The sequence below is a fragment of the Magallana gigas genome, chromosome 8 (genome assembly GCF_963853765.1).
Source record: "Magallana gigas chromosome 8, xbMagGiga1.1, whole genome shotgun sequence".
NCBI lineage: Eukaryota > Metazoa > Mollusca > Bivalvia > Ostreida > Ostreidae > Magallana > Magallana gigas.
This window is the reverse complement of record NC_088860.1, coordinates 17,383,905-17,404,338: the sequence shown is the minus strand read 5'-3', so window position 1 is coordinate 17,404,338 and position 20,434 is coordinate 17,383,905. Positions and strand designations below refer to the sequence as shown.

Genomic DNA, 20,434 nt, shown 5'->3' with positions numbered 1-20,434 from the left:
ATAAGAAAAGAAAAAAAAATTACGATGAACACACGATTGAATAATTTCATTGTAAATTCCCTGCTTGGATCCTGTGAAGTCGGGTTCTTTTCTAAATAATTGTATGTATATGTTTTAACTGAGCACAAGCCCTTAACCATGTCCACTATTGATGTTGTTTTTATTTTTCCTTTTTCTTTGCTTTGTTTTGTTTATGATCATCGTTAATTGAATTAAATGTCACCAGAGCATGCAAAATCTCAGATATAAGTATTTTAAATAATTAAAGACCAAATATATGACAAACTTTTGGCCTCGCTCAGTGAAGAGGTCATGATCATATCTCAAGTGAATACTGATTCATTTTTAATTAGGTTTTTTAAATTTCAATTTAATCGCAGATTTCTTTAATACGTTCTAAATGTTAACCTTAGTTATAAAACGAAATCATAGCTTTTAATATCCATAAATTATATAAGAATGGTTTGTTAACTTAATATAAAAAAGAAATATCAATTAAGACTAAATCTAGCCTACATAAAGAAGAAAACAATCTACATTGATTAATACTAAATCTTCGCACAACCATTTGAAAAATTCGAGCCTAACAGCTAAAACAAAAGAAAAATCCGTTGCATTAAATTTTATTATGATTACGAAAGAAACAAAATCATCGAAGAATTAATAGTTAGTCTTTCTTTACTAATTCCTAAAGCTCATTTCAATTACACTTTTACTGAACCATTACAAACAATGTAATACACGTATTTTTATTTCACTTTTTATTTATTTATTTATCTATTTATTTACTTATTTATTTATTTATTTATTTTACATAAAAATTTAACAATGCACATAACCTCGTAAAGCTCATTTTAATGATCCTATTTATTAAAATATAACAAACAATGTAATAGACCTTATTTCAATTTTACATTTTATTCATTTTTGTTACATAAATATTTAACAATACTTATTATCTCATAAAGCTCATTTTAATTATCCTTTTCCTTTTACAATAAATGTAATAGATCTATTTTAATTTCACATTTTATTTTTTTTTTTTTTCCACATAAATATTGTACATTACCCATTGTGGTTTGGTTCCCTCTCCGTCCAGACCGTGTCTGCTCCGTCTCACCTTTGGGTTCAGGTACAAATCGGGTGAAAATTAATCGACTGGGAAATTAAGTCGCACAATTGGCACGATTTGTCCCGCCAAAAGTTCATCGCCGATTTACCTCATAACCCATGCCAAATGTGAAAGTATTGTTTTTACATGTACGTCATGTATGAAATCTGTATATGTACATGTATGGTAAGCTGTTTGGGTTACAATTTAAAGTTGTTGTTATTTTTCAGTACTTGCTTTCCTTAATGAATAGAGCTCTCTGCATAACATGTGGGACAACGGTTTATTTTTAGTAATTTTTAGGGGGCTGTAATTGTGTTGTTGGGTTTTTTTTGGGGGGGGGGGGGAGGGGGGGGAGGTTGTTTTTTGTTTTTTACATTTTCAAAACTTACCAGTTACATGTGCTTTCTTTTCCAGTCGAAGTAAAAAAGAAATAAATTCCTTTAACTACTAATTCCAAATCACCAATAAGTTGTTGAGCTTGTATGTATATCAATTTAGTTTCGGCTTTTATCTTTAACAATACATTAAGTCTGAAATTTCCTTTTATTGACCAAAGTCAGAATAATTCATTTGATGTTAAGTGTCTGAATAAATGTCAGTGTTAAAGATATCGATTTTAATTGATTGAGAACCATATTAAAAATCCGAGAAAAGTAATCATTATACAAAAAAAGAAATCTGAGAATTGCATATTCTAATAATCGACCCTATCAAGAGACTTGCACACTTTACAATTGACTGACAAAAGAGCAAGGTGTCCAGTAGCGTAGTGGAGTTCGATCCCCGTGATCGACAGTTATGGCGGTCGCCCGCTTGGACACTTGGGTTCTCTCCGGGTACTCCGGCTTCCTTCCACACCAATGACCCTCTCGCGCTAACATTCGTGCCAACGAGAAATATTTATATAAGTTGTAGAACTTGTTTATCAATCGTTGATACGTAATATTAAAGAGCAAGTGAGTATTACACAGATAATTACAACAATACAATTTTTTTCGGGGGGGGGGGGGGGGGGGTAGATAACATTTTTTTAACACTTTTAATTTAGACGTTCAGAGCTCGCGGTAAGTTTTCATAATCCAGTCGATTTCTATCTGCACTGCTTAATGCAAAAAAAATAAGCTGTTAACATTCAATAATCTCCTTTACAGGGTACTGTAATAAGGTTGTGAACCAGATAGCTTGATCTTTAACCCTTCAACGCTCAATGAATTATCTGTTATTAAGAATGTTACTGATTCACTTTAAACGAAAGGGTAATAATATTTGGGGATGGTGTTTATTTGTAGTAGTATTATAGTATATGTATAGGAATATTTAAAATTCAAAATTGATGAATGATTTATAATTCATGGACAGTACACTTCAGAACAAACTACTGTAGGACCGAGACTTATATTCCCACAAAGCAAACTTTCATCGAGATGTTACAGTGATTTATCTGTACGACGTGTAAACATACGAAATGTCGTTGATTTCAACCAATATTTGTTCAATGGTCTCTCTTCAAGTATAAATTTTAGTTGTTAATTACGTAAAATTTTAATTTTATCTGAAATATTTACAAATTTTGTTGAACATCGGTTGGGGAAGGGGGGTGGCAAGCATGACATGTTTGAGAGTGGTTGAACACGATATCGTTGATTATTTTAATAAATCTATTTAATCCTTTTGAAGAGAGATTACACAGGTTTAATGTGTTTTCTCTTTTTTAAAGAACAAATGCATGTGGCATTAATTAATGAAAGTCCAATTAATAATTTAACCCACTTAAACTCCCTTGCCAATAAATATCGGTGCTTGTCACAAAGGGTACACAAGTGTAAAACAGTAAAAGTCAAGGCATGCTGGGATCGATCACCTCTCTAATTTACATATCTATGGATTATCTTAAATTGCAATATCTAGAACATTTTAATAATACACATGGTTATAATGTAATTGCATTTTTTAAATTAGTCTACATTACAATTGGTTTCCTTAACCATCACGTCTTATTAAATCATATTTATTATTTATTTATTTATCTATTTATTTAATTTTTTTTTTTTTTTTTTTTTTTTGGTTAGAAAATAAGATGTTAAAACTAAGAAATGATAGTTATAAAATCTGGGATATACTCATGATTTGTCTTTCTAAATCAGTGTTGACTTACATATTATTTATTGAATAATCATTAACAGAGTGGGATTGAATGAAAGAATGAATAGTAAAGTTCCATCTTTCAATTTGAATCAAATTCTCGTCATCACATATAAAAAAAAATAATGATAATTTGTTTCATGGAGTTTTGAGTATAACACTGCAAAACGGACATTCAACTGTTTCTCCGTACACTTACTTGTTAAACATAGTGTTTCATTTTGATAAAATTGATATTTATTATATCTTTGATTTCATCGCGGATGCTAGGATCTTTTGGTAATTCAAAGATGTAATAGGTATTTTTATTCTTCTGATTAATGTTCAAAATTCATAATCAAAATCAAATCTGTCCAATCTCCTACTCTGTGACAAATCTAGAGTAAATAAATGCCCCTTAGTTTAAGAAATATTTCATTCAAAAATATACATATAAGTATATAAATGAATCTGGATTGAACAGCAGGCAATACTAGCCTATGTTAGTTCTCTCCATTCCAAATGCTCCTTATTCTGTAAGTAGAAATTCTTAACGTACTGACGGCATATTTAAACAACGAAGTTTATAAAGTTCCATTGATATCTGAAGATTAAAAGTTGAAAAAAACTACTTGCACTCCGATGATACATAATATAAACTTTCAAACAAAAAAATTCCCACCGAAATGCCAATTGGGTCATCCTCAATTTGGGAAAGGAGACCAAAGTACGTCCATTGCTTGCCAGTTTTCTCTTCTTTAATTATTCCTTAATGACACGGGGAGAAAACATGCAACCTGCATATATAACTGGTGGATTGACCGGTGAAACAACAGCGGATTAACGCTTGGTTAACCATGTTTGTGCTTCCTCTGAATTTGGGACACTTGAAAGCACTTACCCAACACAAATGCAATTTAGGTTTTCTGCGTTTCGGATAAAATCTTGAGTTTATAATGTCAAAGTGTTTTAATGGCTATGTATAAAATGTTTGATATTTGAAATACAAAGCCAGCTATAGGAGTGCTAGTAAATTTTTCGAATGTCAAATGTTTTGTCCATTCTTTTCAAAGCCAGTTTTTCTCAGTACAAGTTACACTAATGGTTTTATTTTTATTTTTGTTAGTACAAATACTTGGTTGTCTCCAAAACGTAGGAAAACCAAATTTCGAAAAAGCTCGAAATTAAACTTCTTGAGTAAATATGAATTTTTAAATATATAAATATGCAAATAGGTGTATGTAACTAAACTATGTGCTTTGGATACTCTGTTTCAAAAATAATTGTAAAGGGTATAATAATCATGTCAGTACAAATTTTGTTTAGATTTTGTTTTTGTATCTGTTGATTAAGTGCTTTCAATTACTAAAAAATTTGTAAAATTCTGGAAAATAAGAGCCACTTGAACAGCATTTGGACTTTTAGACGATTATGATAGTACATGACTATCTATTCAGCACATCAAACGATTTGACACTGGTCTCATTTAGCGTATCCTAGAGTCCGGCAAAAGTTTCTGATTTTTCAACTTGCCAAAAAAACTGATTAGGCTAAACGACGATAAAACCAATATGAAACTGTTGTTTGAGATAAATCTAAGAAGTTAATGTGCATGCTCTTGTTGAACTAGTCCTAGTAGAATGCACTGAAATGTGCAAGATGCACACATTGGATGGTTCAGGACTGAGTTGAGTGACGACTGGGCCTGACCCATGACGTTGTGAGGATGGTACATGTACTTCTCTTTCTATCTTAAATACTGTTGGGTGTGTGACAGTGTCTCTAGAGTATCAATAGGTTCTTTGTTACTGCAATTTTGATACCTACATGATAATAAAAGTTCTATTTGAAATCTTGGTTGAACATTCAATGTAGTATTGCTTTTTTCTTTAGACGCTGTCACCTTAACACCTGTTAATATTTTAATTGAACTTTCATTAACATCAAAATAATTAAATGTGTAAATAAATGGAGTTGCCGACAATTGCTTCTTAAAACCATGTCCGTAAATGACGTCATCAAGTTTTACAACACGCAATATTTGTGTTGTTTATAGTTTAACTGCAAAATTGAACTTTATATTACACCCATTCTTATTGTCAGTTTCCACGTGAGAAAAAAAAACAAGAACCGGCATACATGTTCACAAAGAATGAAAAAAAAAATCAGCAAACTATAATTTTCAATTCTTGCGTTTAATTAATTTTCATTATATATAAATATGGGTTTTTTTTAAAGAAAGATTCTTGATCGTATTGTTAATCACATCAGCAATAGTTCATTTATACTTTTCAATTAAATTCCATCTTATTCTTTTCAGTAGCATCAACTGCAAAACTGAAACAACAGACTTCATAATTTATGACCACCGAACGTCGTCCATGTGGAGTGGGCGTCGGTACCCTGACGAGACGTCCTGACCCACACTTTATCCCCTCGCTTTAACCTTATCCTGCTGGTGGTGGAGCAATTGCGCTCGTAGTTTTGGCTTTTAGCAGCACAGTTGTTATATCCGAAAGCAGAGCCATTTTTGACAATTTCCGTGAAAAACGTATCGCCATTATCTACAGTTATGGTCCAATCAAAGACGTAAACACCTTTGGTTGGTGCAGTGAATTGTCCCGTTCTTCCACTGTATCCATTTCCTTCGTTTAACAGCACTGTGTCGAAGCGCACTGTCCGCCCCTTGGGGACATTTCGAAGTCTCGAAGAAGGTCTTGCTTGAAACGCTATCACCTTCTCTTTTCCTATAAATTTATCATGAAGATTTTTTATCTATAATTAAAATTAATTTTCATATAATCACCATTCCTTTCTAATCTTCTAATGGAAAAAACCTTGCAGTTTTTCCTAAAATTTATTTGTTAAATGTATTATGTTTATATATATAATTGTATATATGTACCTATTGAGTTGCCTGTTTTAAAATCTCGACTTTCCATCAATTTGCAAGCTGCCCTCAGATAAAAGTGAGACCAGTCCTCTGAATGTGCCAAGTCAATGACACACATAACGATACTAAGGACAAAAACCAAACCAGCCAACTTCATTCTGTGATGGACAATATATTGGTAAATATATAATTATATACACAATGGAAACTGCATTCTAATCAAAATTCTTAAACCACAAAAACAATGTTTAAATTCCTTGTTCCTTCTACCTTTAATCAATCGAAATTGTATTGATTTAGATTCTATAACACGCATACATAATTATATTAAATGAGTAGTAAAAAAAAATCAGTAAATATGTTATATGTTTTCGAAGAATATTATTCTTGGTAAGGCTTGTTTTACCTTGGAGCGATTTTCCCGGGTTCGCCTGATAATTATGGTATAACGGTTTGTTTTCGAAAACATCATCCATGTACTGTATTTATATATGAAATTGGATATCAACTGCATATAAATTAATAGAAAATTCGATATCACAGTTGTAGCAGGACACACGCAAACCCGCAATATGTTTTGTAACTTGTAAGTAACATGAAGACTTTATTGTCACATGGGCTGCAATATCAAACTCTTTCACTCTATCAACTAAATAGAGATTTTAAGATATCAATGTTAAACATTTTTTTTTTAAAAACCCGCATGTTTCAAAATGGATTTTGTTCACAAGCACTTCGAAGTAACTAATGACTAATGGCATTAAAACACAGATGACTTTGATTGCAAAGTTTCTTTAATCTTTATTTCAGATGCCATAAAATACGAATTTTTCAATGCAAGTGTGTTAAACAGGTCACATACAAAATGAATATGTAGAATAACAGTCCAAGAGTGCAATAAGGGGAATTTCAAGGTTACGTATTTCTGCTTAAAATTATAGCTGAATTGCGTTTCGTTTATTAGAAATCCTTCTGTCCCTAAATATTATTTCCTATTAATCTTATCTGTTTATTACATGCATTTTATTTATTTATAAATCATTTATTTTACAGAGTTGTTCATTTATATGTGCTGATCAATCAAATAAAGAATTACTTGCTTAGTACTGTCTGCTTACACCGTCACAAGTAATTGTCAAGACTTTGAACACAAAATGTCGAAAATGTTGAGAGAACTAAGACGGACTTTGGCGTACTTGGCTGAAAGCCGAAAGGGGTGTGCAAAGCGGGACGGACCTTGCCCTTGGAGCGAGGAGGAGGGTCTAGATTGTGTTGCATATTCATACAAAAGTTGTATCACTGACAGGGGATTCAACTCGCTGCGGAAGGTTATGGAGCAGTGACTGTAGATATCCCACAAGTCCCTGTATCTGGTAGTACTCAGCTTCAGTTAACAGTTCCCGCCATAAGTTAGGGTTCTCTGGAATCGTGCCGTCCTTGATTTCGCCGTCCCTCAAAAAATTCAGAATGTATCGAAAGTGCGTTCCGTCCCTGTCAATGAAGTAACTTCCGCTACTATCTTCTTTTTTCAGTTCATGGCGTCCACTAAACATGGCGGCTAGCATCGATTCCGGGTCACGGTTCAAGGTCGTTAATGACGTCGTAAACAGTTGACCTCCAATATCAAGTTTGATGCGATTGTCCTGGATTTTGTACATTTCTGACATCCGCTAAAATTTAGAAAGAAAAAGAAATAGGTGAAATTAAAAAAACCCAGCAATAAATTGAACAGCTAGACAAACAGTTATTACGTTGTACTAATTCATGACTATGATTAAAAAGTCTTCATAAATAAATAAGAAAAGTTGCGTTATTCAAAAGAAGTAAAATTAAGATTTTTTTTTAACTAAAGAGTTCAAGTTTTGATGATGCATGATAGTAAAACTGTATCATGATAGAACACTCATTACCTGTAATTCTGAATGAAACTTATCCCGCTCCATTTCAAAGTTCTCTTTCAGTGTTTTGAACTCGGTCCTCCGTCGTTCCTCCAGGCGATCCAATTCCTCTCGTTGTTTCTTACATTCAACTTCAATCTCTTTTTTACGTCTGTCGCACTCATTCAGTTGTCTCTCACAAGACTCCAGTTGAGCGTCGAGAACTTTTTCTTTGTCCTCCAGTTTCTCGGTGAGGTCCTCAATGAACGTCTCTCGGAGGTAAATGTCACGTTCTCTCTGACGTAGATGGTAGTCCCGTTCATCAACAAACTCCCGGGCTTTCTGAACGAAAGCGCTGAAGTTGACATGGAGGTTGTCCACCAAGCTTTTGCCGATGTGGTCTATCTGCTCGTGAATATCAACCTCCCAGCTGCTGGTGAGGTCCGTGAAGATGTTGTGCTCGTACAGGGGACCTGTTGGGCTTTCCTGGATTTCTGTCGCGTCTTGAGGAGCGTTGACCCATTTTTCGTCCTCGACGCAAATTTCAAGTGCTACAGTTGGACGAACGAAGTCCGAATCGATGTCCAGGCATTTACCTATAGTTTTGTCGCGGTTCAGCAAAAGTCGCCATTCACTGTCTGTGTCCGTTTTAACCCAGATTCTTGATTGCTGATCTTTTGGAATACAGTACAGCTGACGAATTTTATATTCAATATGGCCAACTTTCTCCATTTTGCTGAATTTGACATGATGGAAGTCTTCTAGCGATGAAACGCTTAGCATCACCTTGAAAGAGTTTTGGTTGTGCTCAATTTCCGGTCCCCGCCTGTAGTTATACACAACAAGTTTGATTGGTTTGTGACCATCTGTCAGTCCGTACCACTGGATCATCATACGCCATGCGTCCTCGTGTACTACGTCAACGGTATGTGCGTAGTCACGTCGGGTAATTATCGGACCAGGGTTCGTCCGCTGATGATAAAACTTCCGCGTTGTAGGCAAGCCAATGTATCGTTTGAGCTGTTCAATCCATTCGGCGACAATCACGTACCAAAACTCGCCCTCCGTGGGTCTTTTCAGAAACAAGTGCTCCAAAATTGTCCTTTGAGTGAGAAGGTCCGTAATACCGGGAGGGGCGGCAGCCAGTTCCATACTTGTATCTGAGAAGTGGCCCCACGGAGCGCGCTGTTTGTAGATCGGTGTTCCTTGTGTGATCTCGTCTGCTTCTCTGCTACAGCTCTGTCGGAAGAAGAGCTCTAACGCTGACATTCTGCTGTAAATGAAAATCAAGATAAAGCGCTTCAAAAACAGAAGATAACGAGGGGCTCAAAACAGGAGAGGAAGATTATCCTCTTTGATCCAGTAAACGGTCTGAAAATTTGGGGAATTAAAGAAAAATATTTGTCGTTGATGATATTATCATTTCACAGGGTTAGCTTGATGTTGGGTTTTTAAATTTTAAAAACTTAAAAAGTATACTTACCTTGTCAAATTATAAAGTCCGGGGTTTTAGATAAAAAATAAAATCCGATATGTTTGGCGCTAAATGAAAACGTTATTAACAAATTCAATGTGTTCTGAAGCATCCTTCCCACTGAAAAGAAAATCGTTCTGTTATTGTTTGGTTCTTTCGGGCGGTTTATAAATACAGCAGTTTACATCTATTTTTATTGTCTAAATAGTTGCTGGATGCTGTAACCGTTGCGCTTAGACCTACGCATATTGCTGAAGGTTTTTATTCAAGTGTTGTTGTATCCCCATTGCCATCATAGAAAAATGCACAGTAGGTGAACGCGCTAATAATTTGCTTGGAGCCATTTCAAAGATCGTAAGAGTTTCTGATCATATAAGAGATATGCACTTCCCACGTAGTTGTTTTCCATTCCGTTAAACATAATGAATATGTATTTGATTTGCACATTCATAAAATAGGTAATGTGATGAGCTTTGTTTATACGTGAGTAAATACCGGTACATATACATCAAAGTAACATGTGAGAATATCAGCATTATGCAGAGAAAAGGTTGCTTTTTTCGCATTATATTTTCATACTTAATAGATTTCCTGAAATGTAAGCCTTGTGTATAAATTAATCAGGAAATGGGCGAATAATACAAAGAAAATGCCTACTGGTTTGATCAGCAAGTTCTAATCTTGAAAGCTAATGCTTTATATTTACAACCATTAGGTATGATTACCTCTATTTCTTACGGAATTTGATTGTAATTTATAGTTTTATTGAAACTGACAGGACTGAAATATACAAGATTCAGTTCTAACCAGTTTTTTCATCGGTCTAAATCTTCAAATTACGGACTGCACGTACGGCGCATTATGTCAGACTCTATATTGGTAAACCGCCAACGCGGGTTACGTATTTTTGCTGCAGTGTCGCTACCTTTATATTCCGAATAAACCACCAAAATTATCAATGAATGTAATAAAAATATTACAACTTTAAAGAAAAAAACTTCTTAAAAAATGTCTGTTGATATCAAATTACGTTCCTAAAATTCTTGATGTACTTGTTTGCTCTAACCACATCTTCGCTAGCCAAGGGTCTTCGGTCCACTCAACCCTGTAAGTGTTTATGGGAAGCGGAGTGCAGGCACGTAGTATCGGGGGGGGGGGGGGGGGGGGGGGGGCAGGGGGGGCCTGCCTCCCCCCCCCCCCCCACTTTTTTGCACAGCAAAGATTTGTTTTAAATTTACATACAAAAAATTGAATTAACATGGGGGTGATCCCCCCCCAACACTTTTATGGGACCATGTAAAGAAGTGAAAGGTATACCCCCTCCCCCATGGATTAGGATTTTCAGGATTTTGAAAATTGAAAAGTAAGTTTTTCCTTTTTTTTTTTGCTTGTCAACATTTTTTGGATGAGTCCGCCCCCCACTTTCAAAAACGATGCTACGTGCTTGGAGTGGACCGAAAACCCTTGGCTAGCGAAGATGTAACCACGAATACGTAAACACCATTAACTGACAGAAATATGGAGCTAAGTAATATAAGAGCTATCACTAGAAGCCCTTCAAAATAACACCTATTGAAAATGTTGTCATATGCATATTATTATCCGACAGTTTTTAGCATTTCAAATATAATTATATGAGTGCCTAAGAAAAGTTGATGTATTAAAAATATTTACAATATTGATATTTTGAGGGGGAAGGGGTTTGATATGTGATGGTCTTATTTTCCTATCGGTCCTACCATGAGCAATCAACACGCCTAATTCATTCATTTTCTTTGTCTTTCATATTCAGAAACATTTATGTCATTTTAACTTTATATAACCAAATAGTAACTTCTTAATAGTAAGTGTAATTCCCTCCCCTACCCCATTTTTTAATATGGGGGGGGGGGGGGGGGCCTCGTTACTTCAACATAACTGATGATAGTCCTTGTTATCCATCAGATTACCCAAACAGGACAGGAAAGATAACCGCGTAGAAACTTCCACTTAATTTTCTTTTTCATATTCAACATGTTCATTGCAAGGGAAATATAACTTCCCATTATCTTCAAATAACTGCATGTAAATTGTATTGTTAACTTATCCAATATAATGAATTAACGCTAAAAAGAAATCAAAATCCCCCATCCCTGAAGCAAAATTGCTCATCCCTGGTATTTCACTATAACCATATTTCACTTCAACAATAAATACAAAGGAGGCATTTTAAGTACTCTTAGATTTATTAAAATAACATAGCCCTTTTAGTGGGAATATGTATACAAGTACACGTGAAGTAAAAGCGTTCCGACACAGAGGGTGTCAGATCCTTGTACCTCCGTCAGGCTAGCTGGACAGCGCATCATAGTGGTCAATGGTAAACTCCTCTTACTTATGAAGATATGCTCATAGAAATGTGATTAGATGGAGTGTAGATCAGATTACACATATTTCTATCATTATCAGACTAAAATTGTAAACATAACCTTGATATACATGTATATGTGTAAAGAGATATTTGAGAGAAAGATTAATTTTACAGAGCATGGATAAACTGAACAGAAATGCATTGTAAGAAAAAAAGAAATAGCTTAAACTTGTATGAAAGAGCTCTTGATCAGAATGCTCATCTAAATCCATTGCATGTACACTCTCTATCGCATTACCAGTTTATCAACTCCAGATATAACATCTGTACATAAATATTATTACAGCAATAAACTTAACAAGACATAAAAATGCGGTGTGAGACTTTACTTGTAACCCAATGTCTGAAAATGACACACACACACATTTTTTGGCGTCCGTGGCTGAATTTGATCAGCCAATGGGGTGATCAGTTGATATTGCTACGTAGATCAGCACAGTAAAGACGGGAAGATACATGTACACATTAATTACAGACTAGCTGTATAAAGGACTGCTCAGCGCACTGAACTGGCCACTGGGAATGTTAACTTATATAGGTAAATAGTCATCTCTCTGATACAGCAAAATATGAATGAAAAAACAACAACAAAAAAAACCTCATGCATCTCTTATAAAATATCAACCTTTTCAATTTACTGTCTGTATGTATGTAAATGTCTTCCATTTTGTCACAGATGGCCTGCACTCTGAACACAGTTTTATGACTTGTTTAAACTTGGCAAGGACCAAACATGACAAAGCACAGATGATGGAAGCAGATGGAATCCAGCTCTTAAAGTTCATCACAGGAAGTGGCGGCTGCACTACAAAAGAAGGAACCAAGGAAGTCACTAGATCACTGTCGAATGTCGCGATTTGACGGACTCTTTATTGCGGAAACTTCCCGAGTCAGGACGCGGGGCAGGCATTCCTTCACTTCCTGTAATTATCACAGTTCCATAAAACTTTTCTTGTTCATCTTTTTGTCTTTGGAATTCCTCTTCAAGTTTCTAAAATAAATTATTGACACATTTTAATCAAAACATTCACTTCAATTAATATAGAAAAGAATTCCCAGCAATGCAAAATAACGGCAATATAAATATATTCCCATAATGGTTTCCATGCAATATGAAATAATAGTGAAGTCATGATTATGAACAGTATATACTGAGTGTATGGAATACTGAGATATGATCAGGAGATTCAACAGTGTTATTCAAAATTAAAATGTTGCATTAAACACACGCCACCAGAAAACAACAGTTGATTTCATCTGATTATGATATTTCAAATCTGCAAGTACCGGTACAAAAATTATTTCACAAATCAATTCTGTTTCAAATTCATATGTTTACTTTCTGAGAAAATTGTTGTCCATTGTAATTAATATGGTATTCATAAAATATAACATTTATTTCAAAGCAATAAAATATTCCATGATTACATTGGTACTTTCATTCTTTAAATGTTTAGTAGAAATTAATTTTTTTGCTCTTTTTTCTTTGAACAAAAATATGAGTCAGACCATAGAATTGACTATAAACAGTTCTGATTTCTGAAAACCCTGTACAGTTTGCATCACTTCCCACAAGTGTCAACAAACGGCGCATTCCCCCAACAAATCCAGACAGAGTCAGTGAAAACAAACCTCTACTTGACTTTAGCGTAGCTCTGAAAAGAATTATAATGATGGGGAACTTTAGAAATGATGCTACAAAAGGTTAATAACTCATTTCTTTTCCTTGAAAAATCAAAATTGAAAAAAGTCTACTACAACAAGATTTTGACATTGTGTATTTCTTATATAGAAGTCAAAAGATCTCTACCATATACTATAACATGTATCTATTTTAAAAGGAAAAGGTATCGGTAAAAGAAGAGAAAAAGAAGGACATACGGTAATAAAGTTGTGATTAAACAGGAAATCTGTATTGTAATATAATCTCACATGGAGATCATTTAATTATGAAAAATAATGGCACTTTATGATTTTTGTCATGCTAGTATCGCTAAAATTTTCAATAAATGAGCGAGTCCATTATATATACAGTTTATACATGTATATAAGGACCTGGGTGTTGGCTCACTCAGAATACCGCACTCAGAACTTGGGATTTTTCGGAGGTCGATAAGACCTTGCGAACAGTTCCTTTTCGGCGAGAAGTCGCGCGCCTATAAACCCCATGCTCGGCTTTCACATCTAACACTGCCATGAACTCCTGTTAATTTGAATCATAAAATGTAAACCCCAAAGGAACAAAATCTAATTGCATATTCATCATTAGTGAACACTGCATGGTCATTGTTTATCTTGTCACACCAAAAATTTGGAGTGTCACTTCATGTTCATTTGACCTCTTATATTGTATATAAATTGTGCTCATGCTTGTAATAAGGTACCATAATTTATATTTTAAAAAAAATTTAGGCACAAATGATATCCTTCTGTTAAAGTCAAAAGTATATGTAAAAAGTCTTGAAAAAAATTCCTCTAGTTTTCAATTTGTGAAAAAATTTCTTTCCTCAAATCTTTGACATGCATCAACATTGACTTGTTAGATTTTGAACTCTGAAAACAACATTCTCAATCAAACTTTGTCATCAACAACAACCATTCAACAACAGTGAACAATTCTCTCATTCATCCATTCAAACAATTACCAACTTTCAATGGCATAAAAGAGGACCCTATGGGTTTTGATACATGGGCTAATTGGGCTTATATCTTTGTAAAATATGTAAAATTTGAAGGTCAAGGGTAAAATTCTAAAAAAAAGATCTTCTGTCATATTTATATCAATTATTATCAATTATCGGTTGAAAATAAGTAACCAAAAGTCTATAATGATCTAAATGCAAAACATGAACAACAAATGAAGCTGAGCAAATGACAATATGATGACAGAATTGTAACAATAACCTCTCTGCGTATACTCACAGAACTGGGGACCTGTGATTATTAGGCTAAAATATGGCATATTAAACTCAGTGATGATATGTGGGATCTTAGTGCATTATGAATGAAAATTGGTGATTTTCAAAATGATGGTTAAACTAATTAAAATTCATGACATGTAATGGGTAAATCATAAAATTAGAGCAATGTATTAAATCTAAAAGGATTGGGTTTTGGTTTTTTTAATATGCTTCCACCAATATTAAACCTTCTAGTGCCCCGCTCTGAGGGATGACCTTTCGGTGAACTCTGCCCCATCACATGACCTTACCTGTTTCCTAGGCACCAATTGTTGCTTCCATTCCCGTAATTCACTGGCATACTGATCATCCAGTTCCTTTATTTTCTGTGTCTCCTGTTCCATCAGCATCTTTCTCTTTTCAGCCTGTAAACAGTCAATAGATTACATTTTGTAATTAAGGTTTCTTTTTGTTTCTTTGTCTTAATTTTGTTGTGTTAATACATTTTTTGCTTTTTTTTTTGGGGGGGGGGGGGGGGGGGAAGGGGGGGAGGGGGGTTCCCAGCTTTATGCTATTAAAAGTTTTTGTAAATGAGATAGTGAATTACTGGCAAGAACAACTGCTGAGATTCTTACATTTCAATATCACTGACATCTGCAGAAGTTACCCTATATGAACTCTTATACAGTTAACAAGTACCTAAACATCATATTTTACACTGTTTCGGAGGGATTCCCCTTACCTGTAGCTGCTCCAGCTCACGGAGGCTGGAGTCGTTACGGAACACTAGCTCCTCCCACTGTTTCTTGTGCTTCATCTCCTGGCGCTGCTGCTCAGCCTTCATCCTCTTCTTCTCATTCTCCTCAAACTGAAATAGCATGCATTTATTGCTAAGTTATGTTCAGTCTATGTTTTATCACTGTGAAATAAATAACGAACTGTGAAATAAATACAAAAAATTCTTTAAAAATTTGTGCCGAAAAAAAGCAAGGAATTGTAATTAACTGAAAATATCTTACAAGAAACATACAGAACCAAATATTATTTTGAAGAAAGAAAATAAAATATTTATACATAGAATCAGATAAGAAAATCTGTGTACCCCATAATATGTTATACATAATGAAATTCCATAATCCCTCGCCTGTTTTTTCAAAGTATTTAAAAAAAAACACCGAGTTAGATTCATATGATTTTTTGGTTTAAAAAAATGATATGGGACATTAATACATTTATGGAGTCTCAAAGATTAGCCAACCCTATGACATGGTGAAAATGATTCAAATTCTTTGGTCTATGGAAGGAATCTGTCACCAAAGGTAAACAAAACAATCACTCTGTCCATAGTCATAATACTTATCATTCATGTTTCTCTTGTATCCGGGAGAAAATGTATCAAAGCAAGGTAGAAAAGTGCATGCGGTATATATATTTCTGATTATCGTATACAGAAAAAAAGGGGGGTTAGTGGCTAGTCAATACACAATTGCGGAAGGGAAGATGGATGCTAATGTTGACACAATTACAAATAAAGGTCATATGCTGTCTGTGCAAGAGACATGGTGGATTTACCTGGCGTTTAATTTCAAATGGCTTCTGCAAACAACAATCACGAACACATGCAATGTAAACCGAGACATGCTCAAAACAAACATTAAAGCTGGCACAAACTGAATGCAAAATGGTTGTCAATCATGAGGCAATAGTAGAATGTATCTGGCATAGCATATTAAATAGATCACATTGTTAACAAAGTCGTCATGATGTGTAGTCAGCAGTTATTCAATCCTGATTACCAATAAGCAAAATACACATTATTAACATGATTAACACTGCCTCACATTAATTAGCATACACAGTGGGTCTGTATTGATGATGGATATGCTCATGTAAATATAAGTCTGAAGCAAAATTTTGTGTATCAGTCTACAAATTAAAATTTTACATGGATCTTTCAAAGAGACTTCTAGCTTTATCAAATTTATTGTATTAGTAAAAGAGAGTTGATAATTGTTTGTTGCAGACAGAGCTAGAGATCTTCCTAAAAAAACTTGAACTGAGACAGAGTACTACATTTATTGAAGTTTATACATGTATTGCTTGAGACTGACTCTCTACAAGAACCAATCTCTTCCACTCCATCCAATAAGCAAATTTAAAATTGGGAAGGTTCATAAAATAAAGATTGGGAAAATAGTGTGAAAAGTCAGAATATTCAGGCATGGTCCTCACCTGTTTCATTTTGACCCTGTCATCTTCTGGCGAGCCTACTGTGCTCAGTCTCAGACTCTGTTTGAACATCTGAGCTCGAGTCTTGGCCTCGCTTTTCTGTATCTTGGGGAGTCTCTTCTTCTCTAGAGCATGCCTCCTCTGCATTTCATCTTCCTTGGCAGAGTTACTTCTCTTCATTTGTTCAACTTCCTGTACAGAACAAGATCAATAACTCATGTACTAACATTTCATCACAGCATACTACATCTATTAACAATACTGCTGCTTGACATTGCGTTTGATGGATCAAAATCATATGTATAAAATATTGGCAAAGAAAAAGCTTCGCATCACAAACAAAAAATATCATTTTTATAAATATACATTTTTAACTGCTAACATTTTCTCTTTATTCATTTATTATTCTTTCATTATTGAGTGGATATATTTTGAAATTAATCTGACCTTCTGATGCCTAGTCAACATCTGATGTCGCTTGAGGAAGAAGAGGTCTTTCAGCTGGCTCTTAGCAAGCTGGTGTTTTTCATGCAGTTGTTGTTTTTCTTTCTCCCAAATTGCAGCTTCTCTCCCTAAATGGATTCATAGTTTTTTAAGTACATAAGTTTGTTAGTAGAATAAGATATCCACATAATTCACTAAAAAAAAAATTCAAATACATTTAAATTAGAATATGCAAGACTATTGAATTATATTACTTGGATATATGTTCATCTTCAAGTAGCATGATTCTTTTGTTCATAAGAGTTCAAATACACTAAAAAAATATTTTTTTCCTGTTCATAGATGTATATGAACATTAGTAAATAAAATATGAAATACAGGTTAATTTCAGTAACTTGATTTTCAGGGGACTTTAATTGATAAAACTTAAAAATTCAATGAAATACATGTACGAACCAAATACATTCGTAACATGAAAGGAAAGTCTAAAACAGTTTAATCTGTATTATATTTTCTATTCAATTGACTCTTTTTTGTAATATCATACCTTCATCTGACTAGGATATATTTCCAAAAAATAGTTTTTAACTTCATAATATTGTTGAAAATGATTATTTAACAGATTTATAAACAACACTTTCAAAGAAGCAAGGATTAGTGTCACCTATTAAACGAATTAAAATGATCATACTATCCATTGGTTATCTAGGGGTAGGGAGTGTTTTATATGGTCTGAGATTTCTCTCTCTGTGAGTTATCAGACTTACCCCTGAGCAGCTGCTGTTTCTGCTGAAGGAACTGACTTTCCAGTAGCGCCACCTTCTGGCGGTGCACCTCCGCTAACTGCTTCATGTGTTTCTCCTGCCGCTCGGCTTGGGCCTCCAGATACTGTCGCTCCTACAAACAATGCACATCTGTCAACTACTTGCCCAAAATCTGATATCATTCATGAGTTTGCTTGGTCATCTGCCGTTTATACATAAAAGATTTAATGAAAGACTCTCCTCATTCAAGCACATTAAACATGGCCTTCATTTATCATGAAATATGAGTGTAATTTTGTGGTATCAAACACTGATTTGTTTTTTGTTTTGAGATAGATTCTTACATTGGCATGATTAATATTTTTTTTATATCTATCCATTTCATTTAAAATTCATAGCAAACACTTAATCAGATTTGAAATGAAATCATTGAAAAAGGTTCTAGCTATATAGTCTGCAGATTAAACTATATATGCAGCATACATGTCTATTGACATCCCAGCATAAAATGCTCCAGTGGGCCTGCAGTGAGTCTGCATTTGGAGACAGAAAACAAATACAATGTTTATACTGCTGACTGTTAAAGATCACAATAACATAGAGCTGTGTACTTGTGCTCTATTCCAAACAGCTTCATTTTGAAGGTCTTGGCACAAAAGAGTCCTAAATGACATCAACATGTTCCACTGAATCAATACAGACCCCACTTATAAATGATCAGCAGAATTTGTGCTTTGAGGATGCAGAACATTTGTTTAGGGCACTTCCCTTAGAGAAATTGTTGACATTTAGAATTGTCTCTCAGTATGCTGTTCTAAATAGAGATAAATTACTCATCACTACATACTACATCTAACGCCTTGGAGTCTATATTGACTATCTGATGCAGACATCTTACTGCAAGAAGGGGGAACAAACTTCATTCCAATTCATAACTGACAACTATTGATCAGATTTTGTAATGCCAAATCTCAATAGTCTTAATTTATTTCTTAAAAAAAAACCCTAATATCACTGAATACCCAAAAACTTGGACTGTCCCCATCCATATTTCAGGACATAATATAAGTAAAAACAAAGCTTTTGCACTACCTCACAGTGCATACTGTACATACGTGTATCACTGTGAGCTCTATAAAATACTTATGCTATGAGCATTATTTTCCAAGTCTTGAAGACAAGACAAAAACAAAGCAGTAACTTATGCATACTCATGACCATGTCTGTCAAAGTCAACCAACACTCAACCGAAAGGAGAGAGAGAGAGAGAGAGAGAGAGAGAGAGAGAGAGATCTGAAAGACACCTTTTCTTGAAGTTCCACCTCCTTCTGGTCCTTTCGCTTCTTGATGGCGTCCTTTTTGTTGTCCTTTGGCATGAGATCCAATTCTTGCCTCAACAGCTTCAATTCCTGCTTCTGTTGATCTTTAAATAACTTGTATTCCTTCTCCTAAAAAGCAAAATTTTATGTAATTATTGCTATAAATTATAACAGCGTTGGAAATGATCATGTAAACTTGTATTCTTGTTTTTCCTTTTGATAAGACTGGTGTAATAAATTTTGGTATTTCAGTCAAGATAATTAATTTTCAACAATTTTTGACAAAAAATCAGACTGCTTAAATTTGATAAATAACCCATTTCAAATGAGAACTCTAAAAAATACATAAACAGTATCTTGAAATGTAAAGCTTTGCAGCTGAAACAGCTGTTGGTTCACAATGTTTATAACTGATTTAAAACCCAACCAAATTCATGTTTGTTATAACAATACACCCATCACCAACTAAAAAGTGAAATATTTTACATAAGCCCTATCCCCTAAATTCCCTGTTATTATAGAAAGTAGCTGGATAAGACTGAGATGCTTGTTATATAACCAGTGTATTCAGCTTCCACCTATGCCCTACCTGATCCATCTTCAGGCGCTTGGCTGCATTCTTCATGTCTACTGTTTGGTTCTGTTCAGCTTTCTCTACCTGCTGTTTTTGAGTTTTATTAAGAGTTTCCATGTCCTGATCATAGTTCTTCACCAATGTCTGCAAAGAAAACAACCTCCCCCAGTCAAGACATGGATGCATCATGCAAAGTAGTATAATTCATGACATTTCTGCAAACAGTCCAATAAGGCAGTGTTTTCTGGATACCAGCTTGAGCAGAGCAGAATGATTCTTCAACCGTTAAATGTTTGACAAGAGCTTGAATTAATT

At 34.4% G+C, this 20,434-nt stretch overlaps 3 protein-coding genes across 8 annotated transcripts in view; all 3 read right to left on the bottom strand.

Moving 5' to 3' along the window:
- LOC105324992 (SCO-spondin) overlaps positions 1 to 1,204 on the bottom strand; it is a 36,914-nt gene extending 35,710 nt beyond the window's left edge. Inside the window, exon 1 of the mRNA XM_066069034.1 lies at positions 1,070 to 1,204. Coding sequence (XP_065925106.1) covers positions 1,070 to 1,073 — 4 coding nt within the window. The 5' untranslated portion in view covers positions 1,074 to 1,204. The remainder of the gene's footprint in view (positions 1 to 1,069) is intronic.
- A 5,700-nt stretch (positions 1,205 to 6,904) lies between these two features.
- On the bottom strand, positions 6,905 to 9,631 carry LOC105324580 (uncharacterized). Of its 2 annotated transcripts, none has more exons than XM_011423700.4 (3): positions 9,489 to 9,631; positions 8,039 to 9,278; positions 6,905 to 7,798 (listed from the first exon to the last, which is right to left on the bottom strand). In XM_011423700.4, the coding sequence occupies exons 2-3, from the start codon at positions 9,272 to 9,274 to the stop codon at positions 7,409 to 7,411; spliced, it is 1,626 nt and encodes a 541-aa protein (XP_011422002.3). In that variant the 5' UTR covers positions 9,275 to 9,278; positions 9,489 to 9,631; the 3' UTR covers positions 6,905 to 7,408. The 2 variants fall into 2 exon arrangements, with proteins under 2 accessions (XP_011422002.3, XP_065926458.1); XM_066070386.1 differs by having other exon boundaries at positions 8,039 to 9,275; positions 9,489 to 9,617.
- A 2,054-nt stretch (positions 9,632 to 11,685) lies between these two features.
- The window catches only part of LOC105324579 (serine/threonine-protein kinase 10), a 31,683-nt gene continuing 22,934 nt past the window's right edge, over positions 11,686 to 20,434 (bottom strand). The window contains exons 14-23 of one of the 5 annotated variants that reach the window (XM_034472592.2): positions 20,135 to 20,263; positions 19,531 to 19,674; positions 18,230 to 18,359; positions 17,466 to 17,590; positions 17,022 to 17,210; positions 16,362 to 16,385; positions 15,532 to 15,657; positions 15,101 to 15,214; positions 14,812 to 14,837; positions 11,686 to 12,880 (exon numbers count right to left, since the gene is read on the bottom strand). In XM_034472592.2, the coding sequence (XP_034328483.2) occupies positions 12,820 to 12,880; positions 14,812 to 14,837; positions 15,101 to 15,214; positions 15,532 to 15,657; positions 16,362 to 16,385; positions 17,022 to 17,210; positions 17,466 to 17,590; positions 18,230 to 18,359; positions 19,531 to 19,674; positions 20,135 to 20,263 (1,068 nt within the window). In that variant the 3' untranslated portion in view covers positions 11,686 to 12,819. Of the gene's footprint in view, positions 12,881 to 13,521; positions 13,545 to 13,766; positions 14,093 to 14,811; positions 14,838 to 15,100; positions 15,215 to 15,531; positions 15,658 to 16,361; positions 16,386 to 17,021; positions 17,211 to 17,465; positions 17,591 to 18,229; positions 18,360 to 19,530; positions 19,675 to 20,134; positions 20,264 to 20,434 lie in introns of those variants that run through there. The other 4 variants (XM_020065620.3, XM_020065618.3, XM_066070385.1 and 1 more) reach the window with 4 other exon arrangements.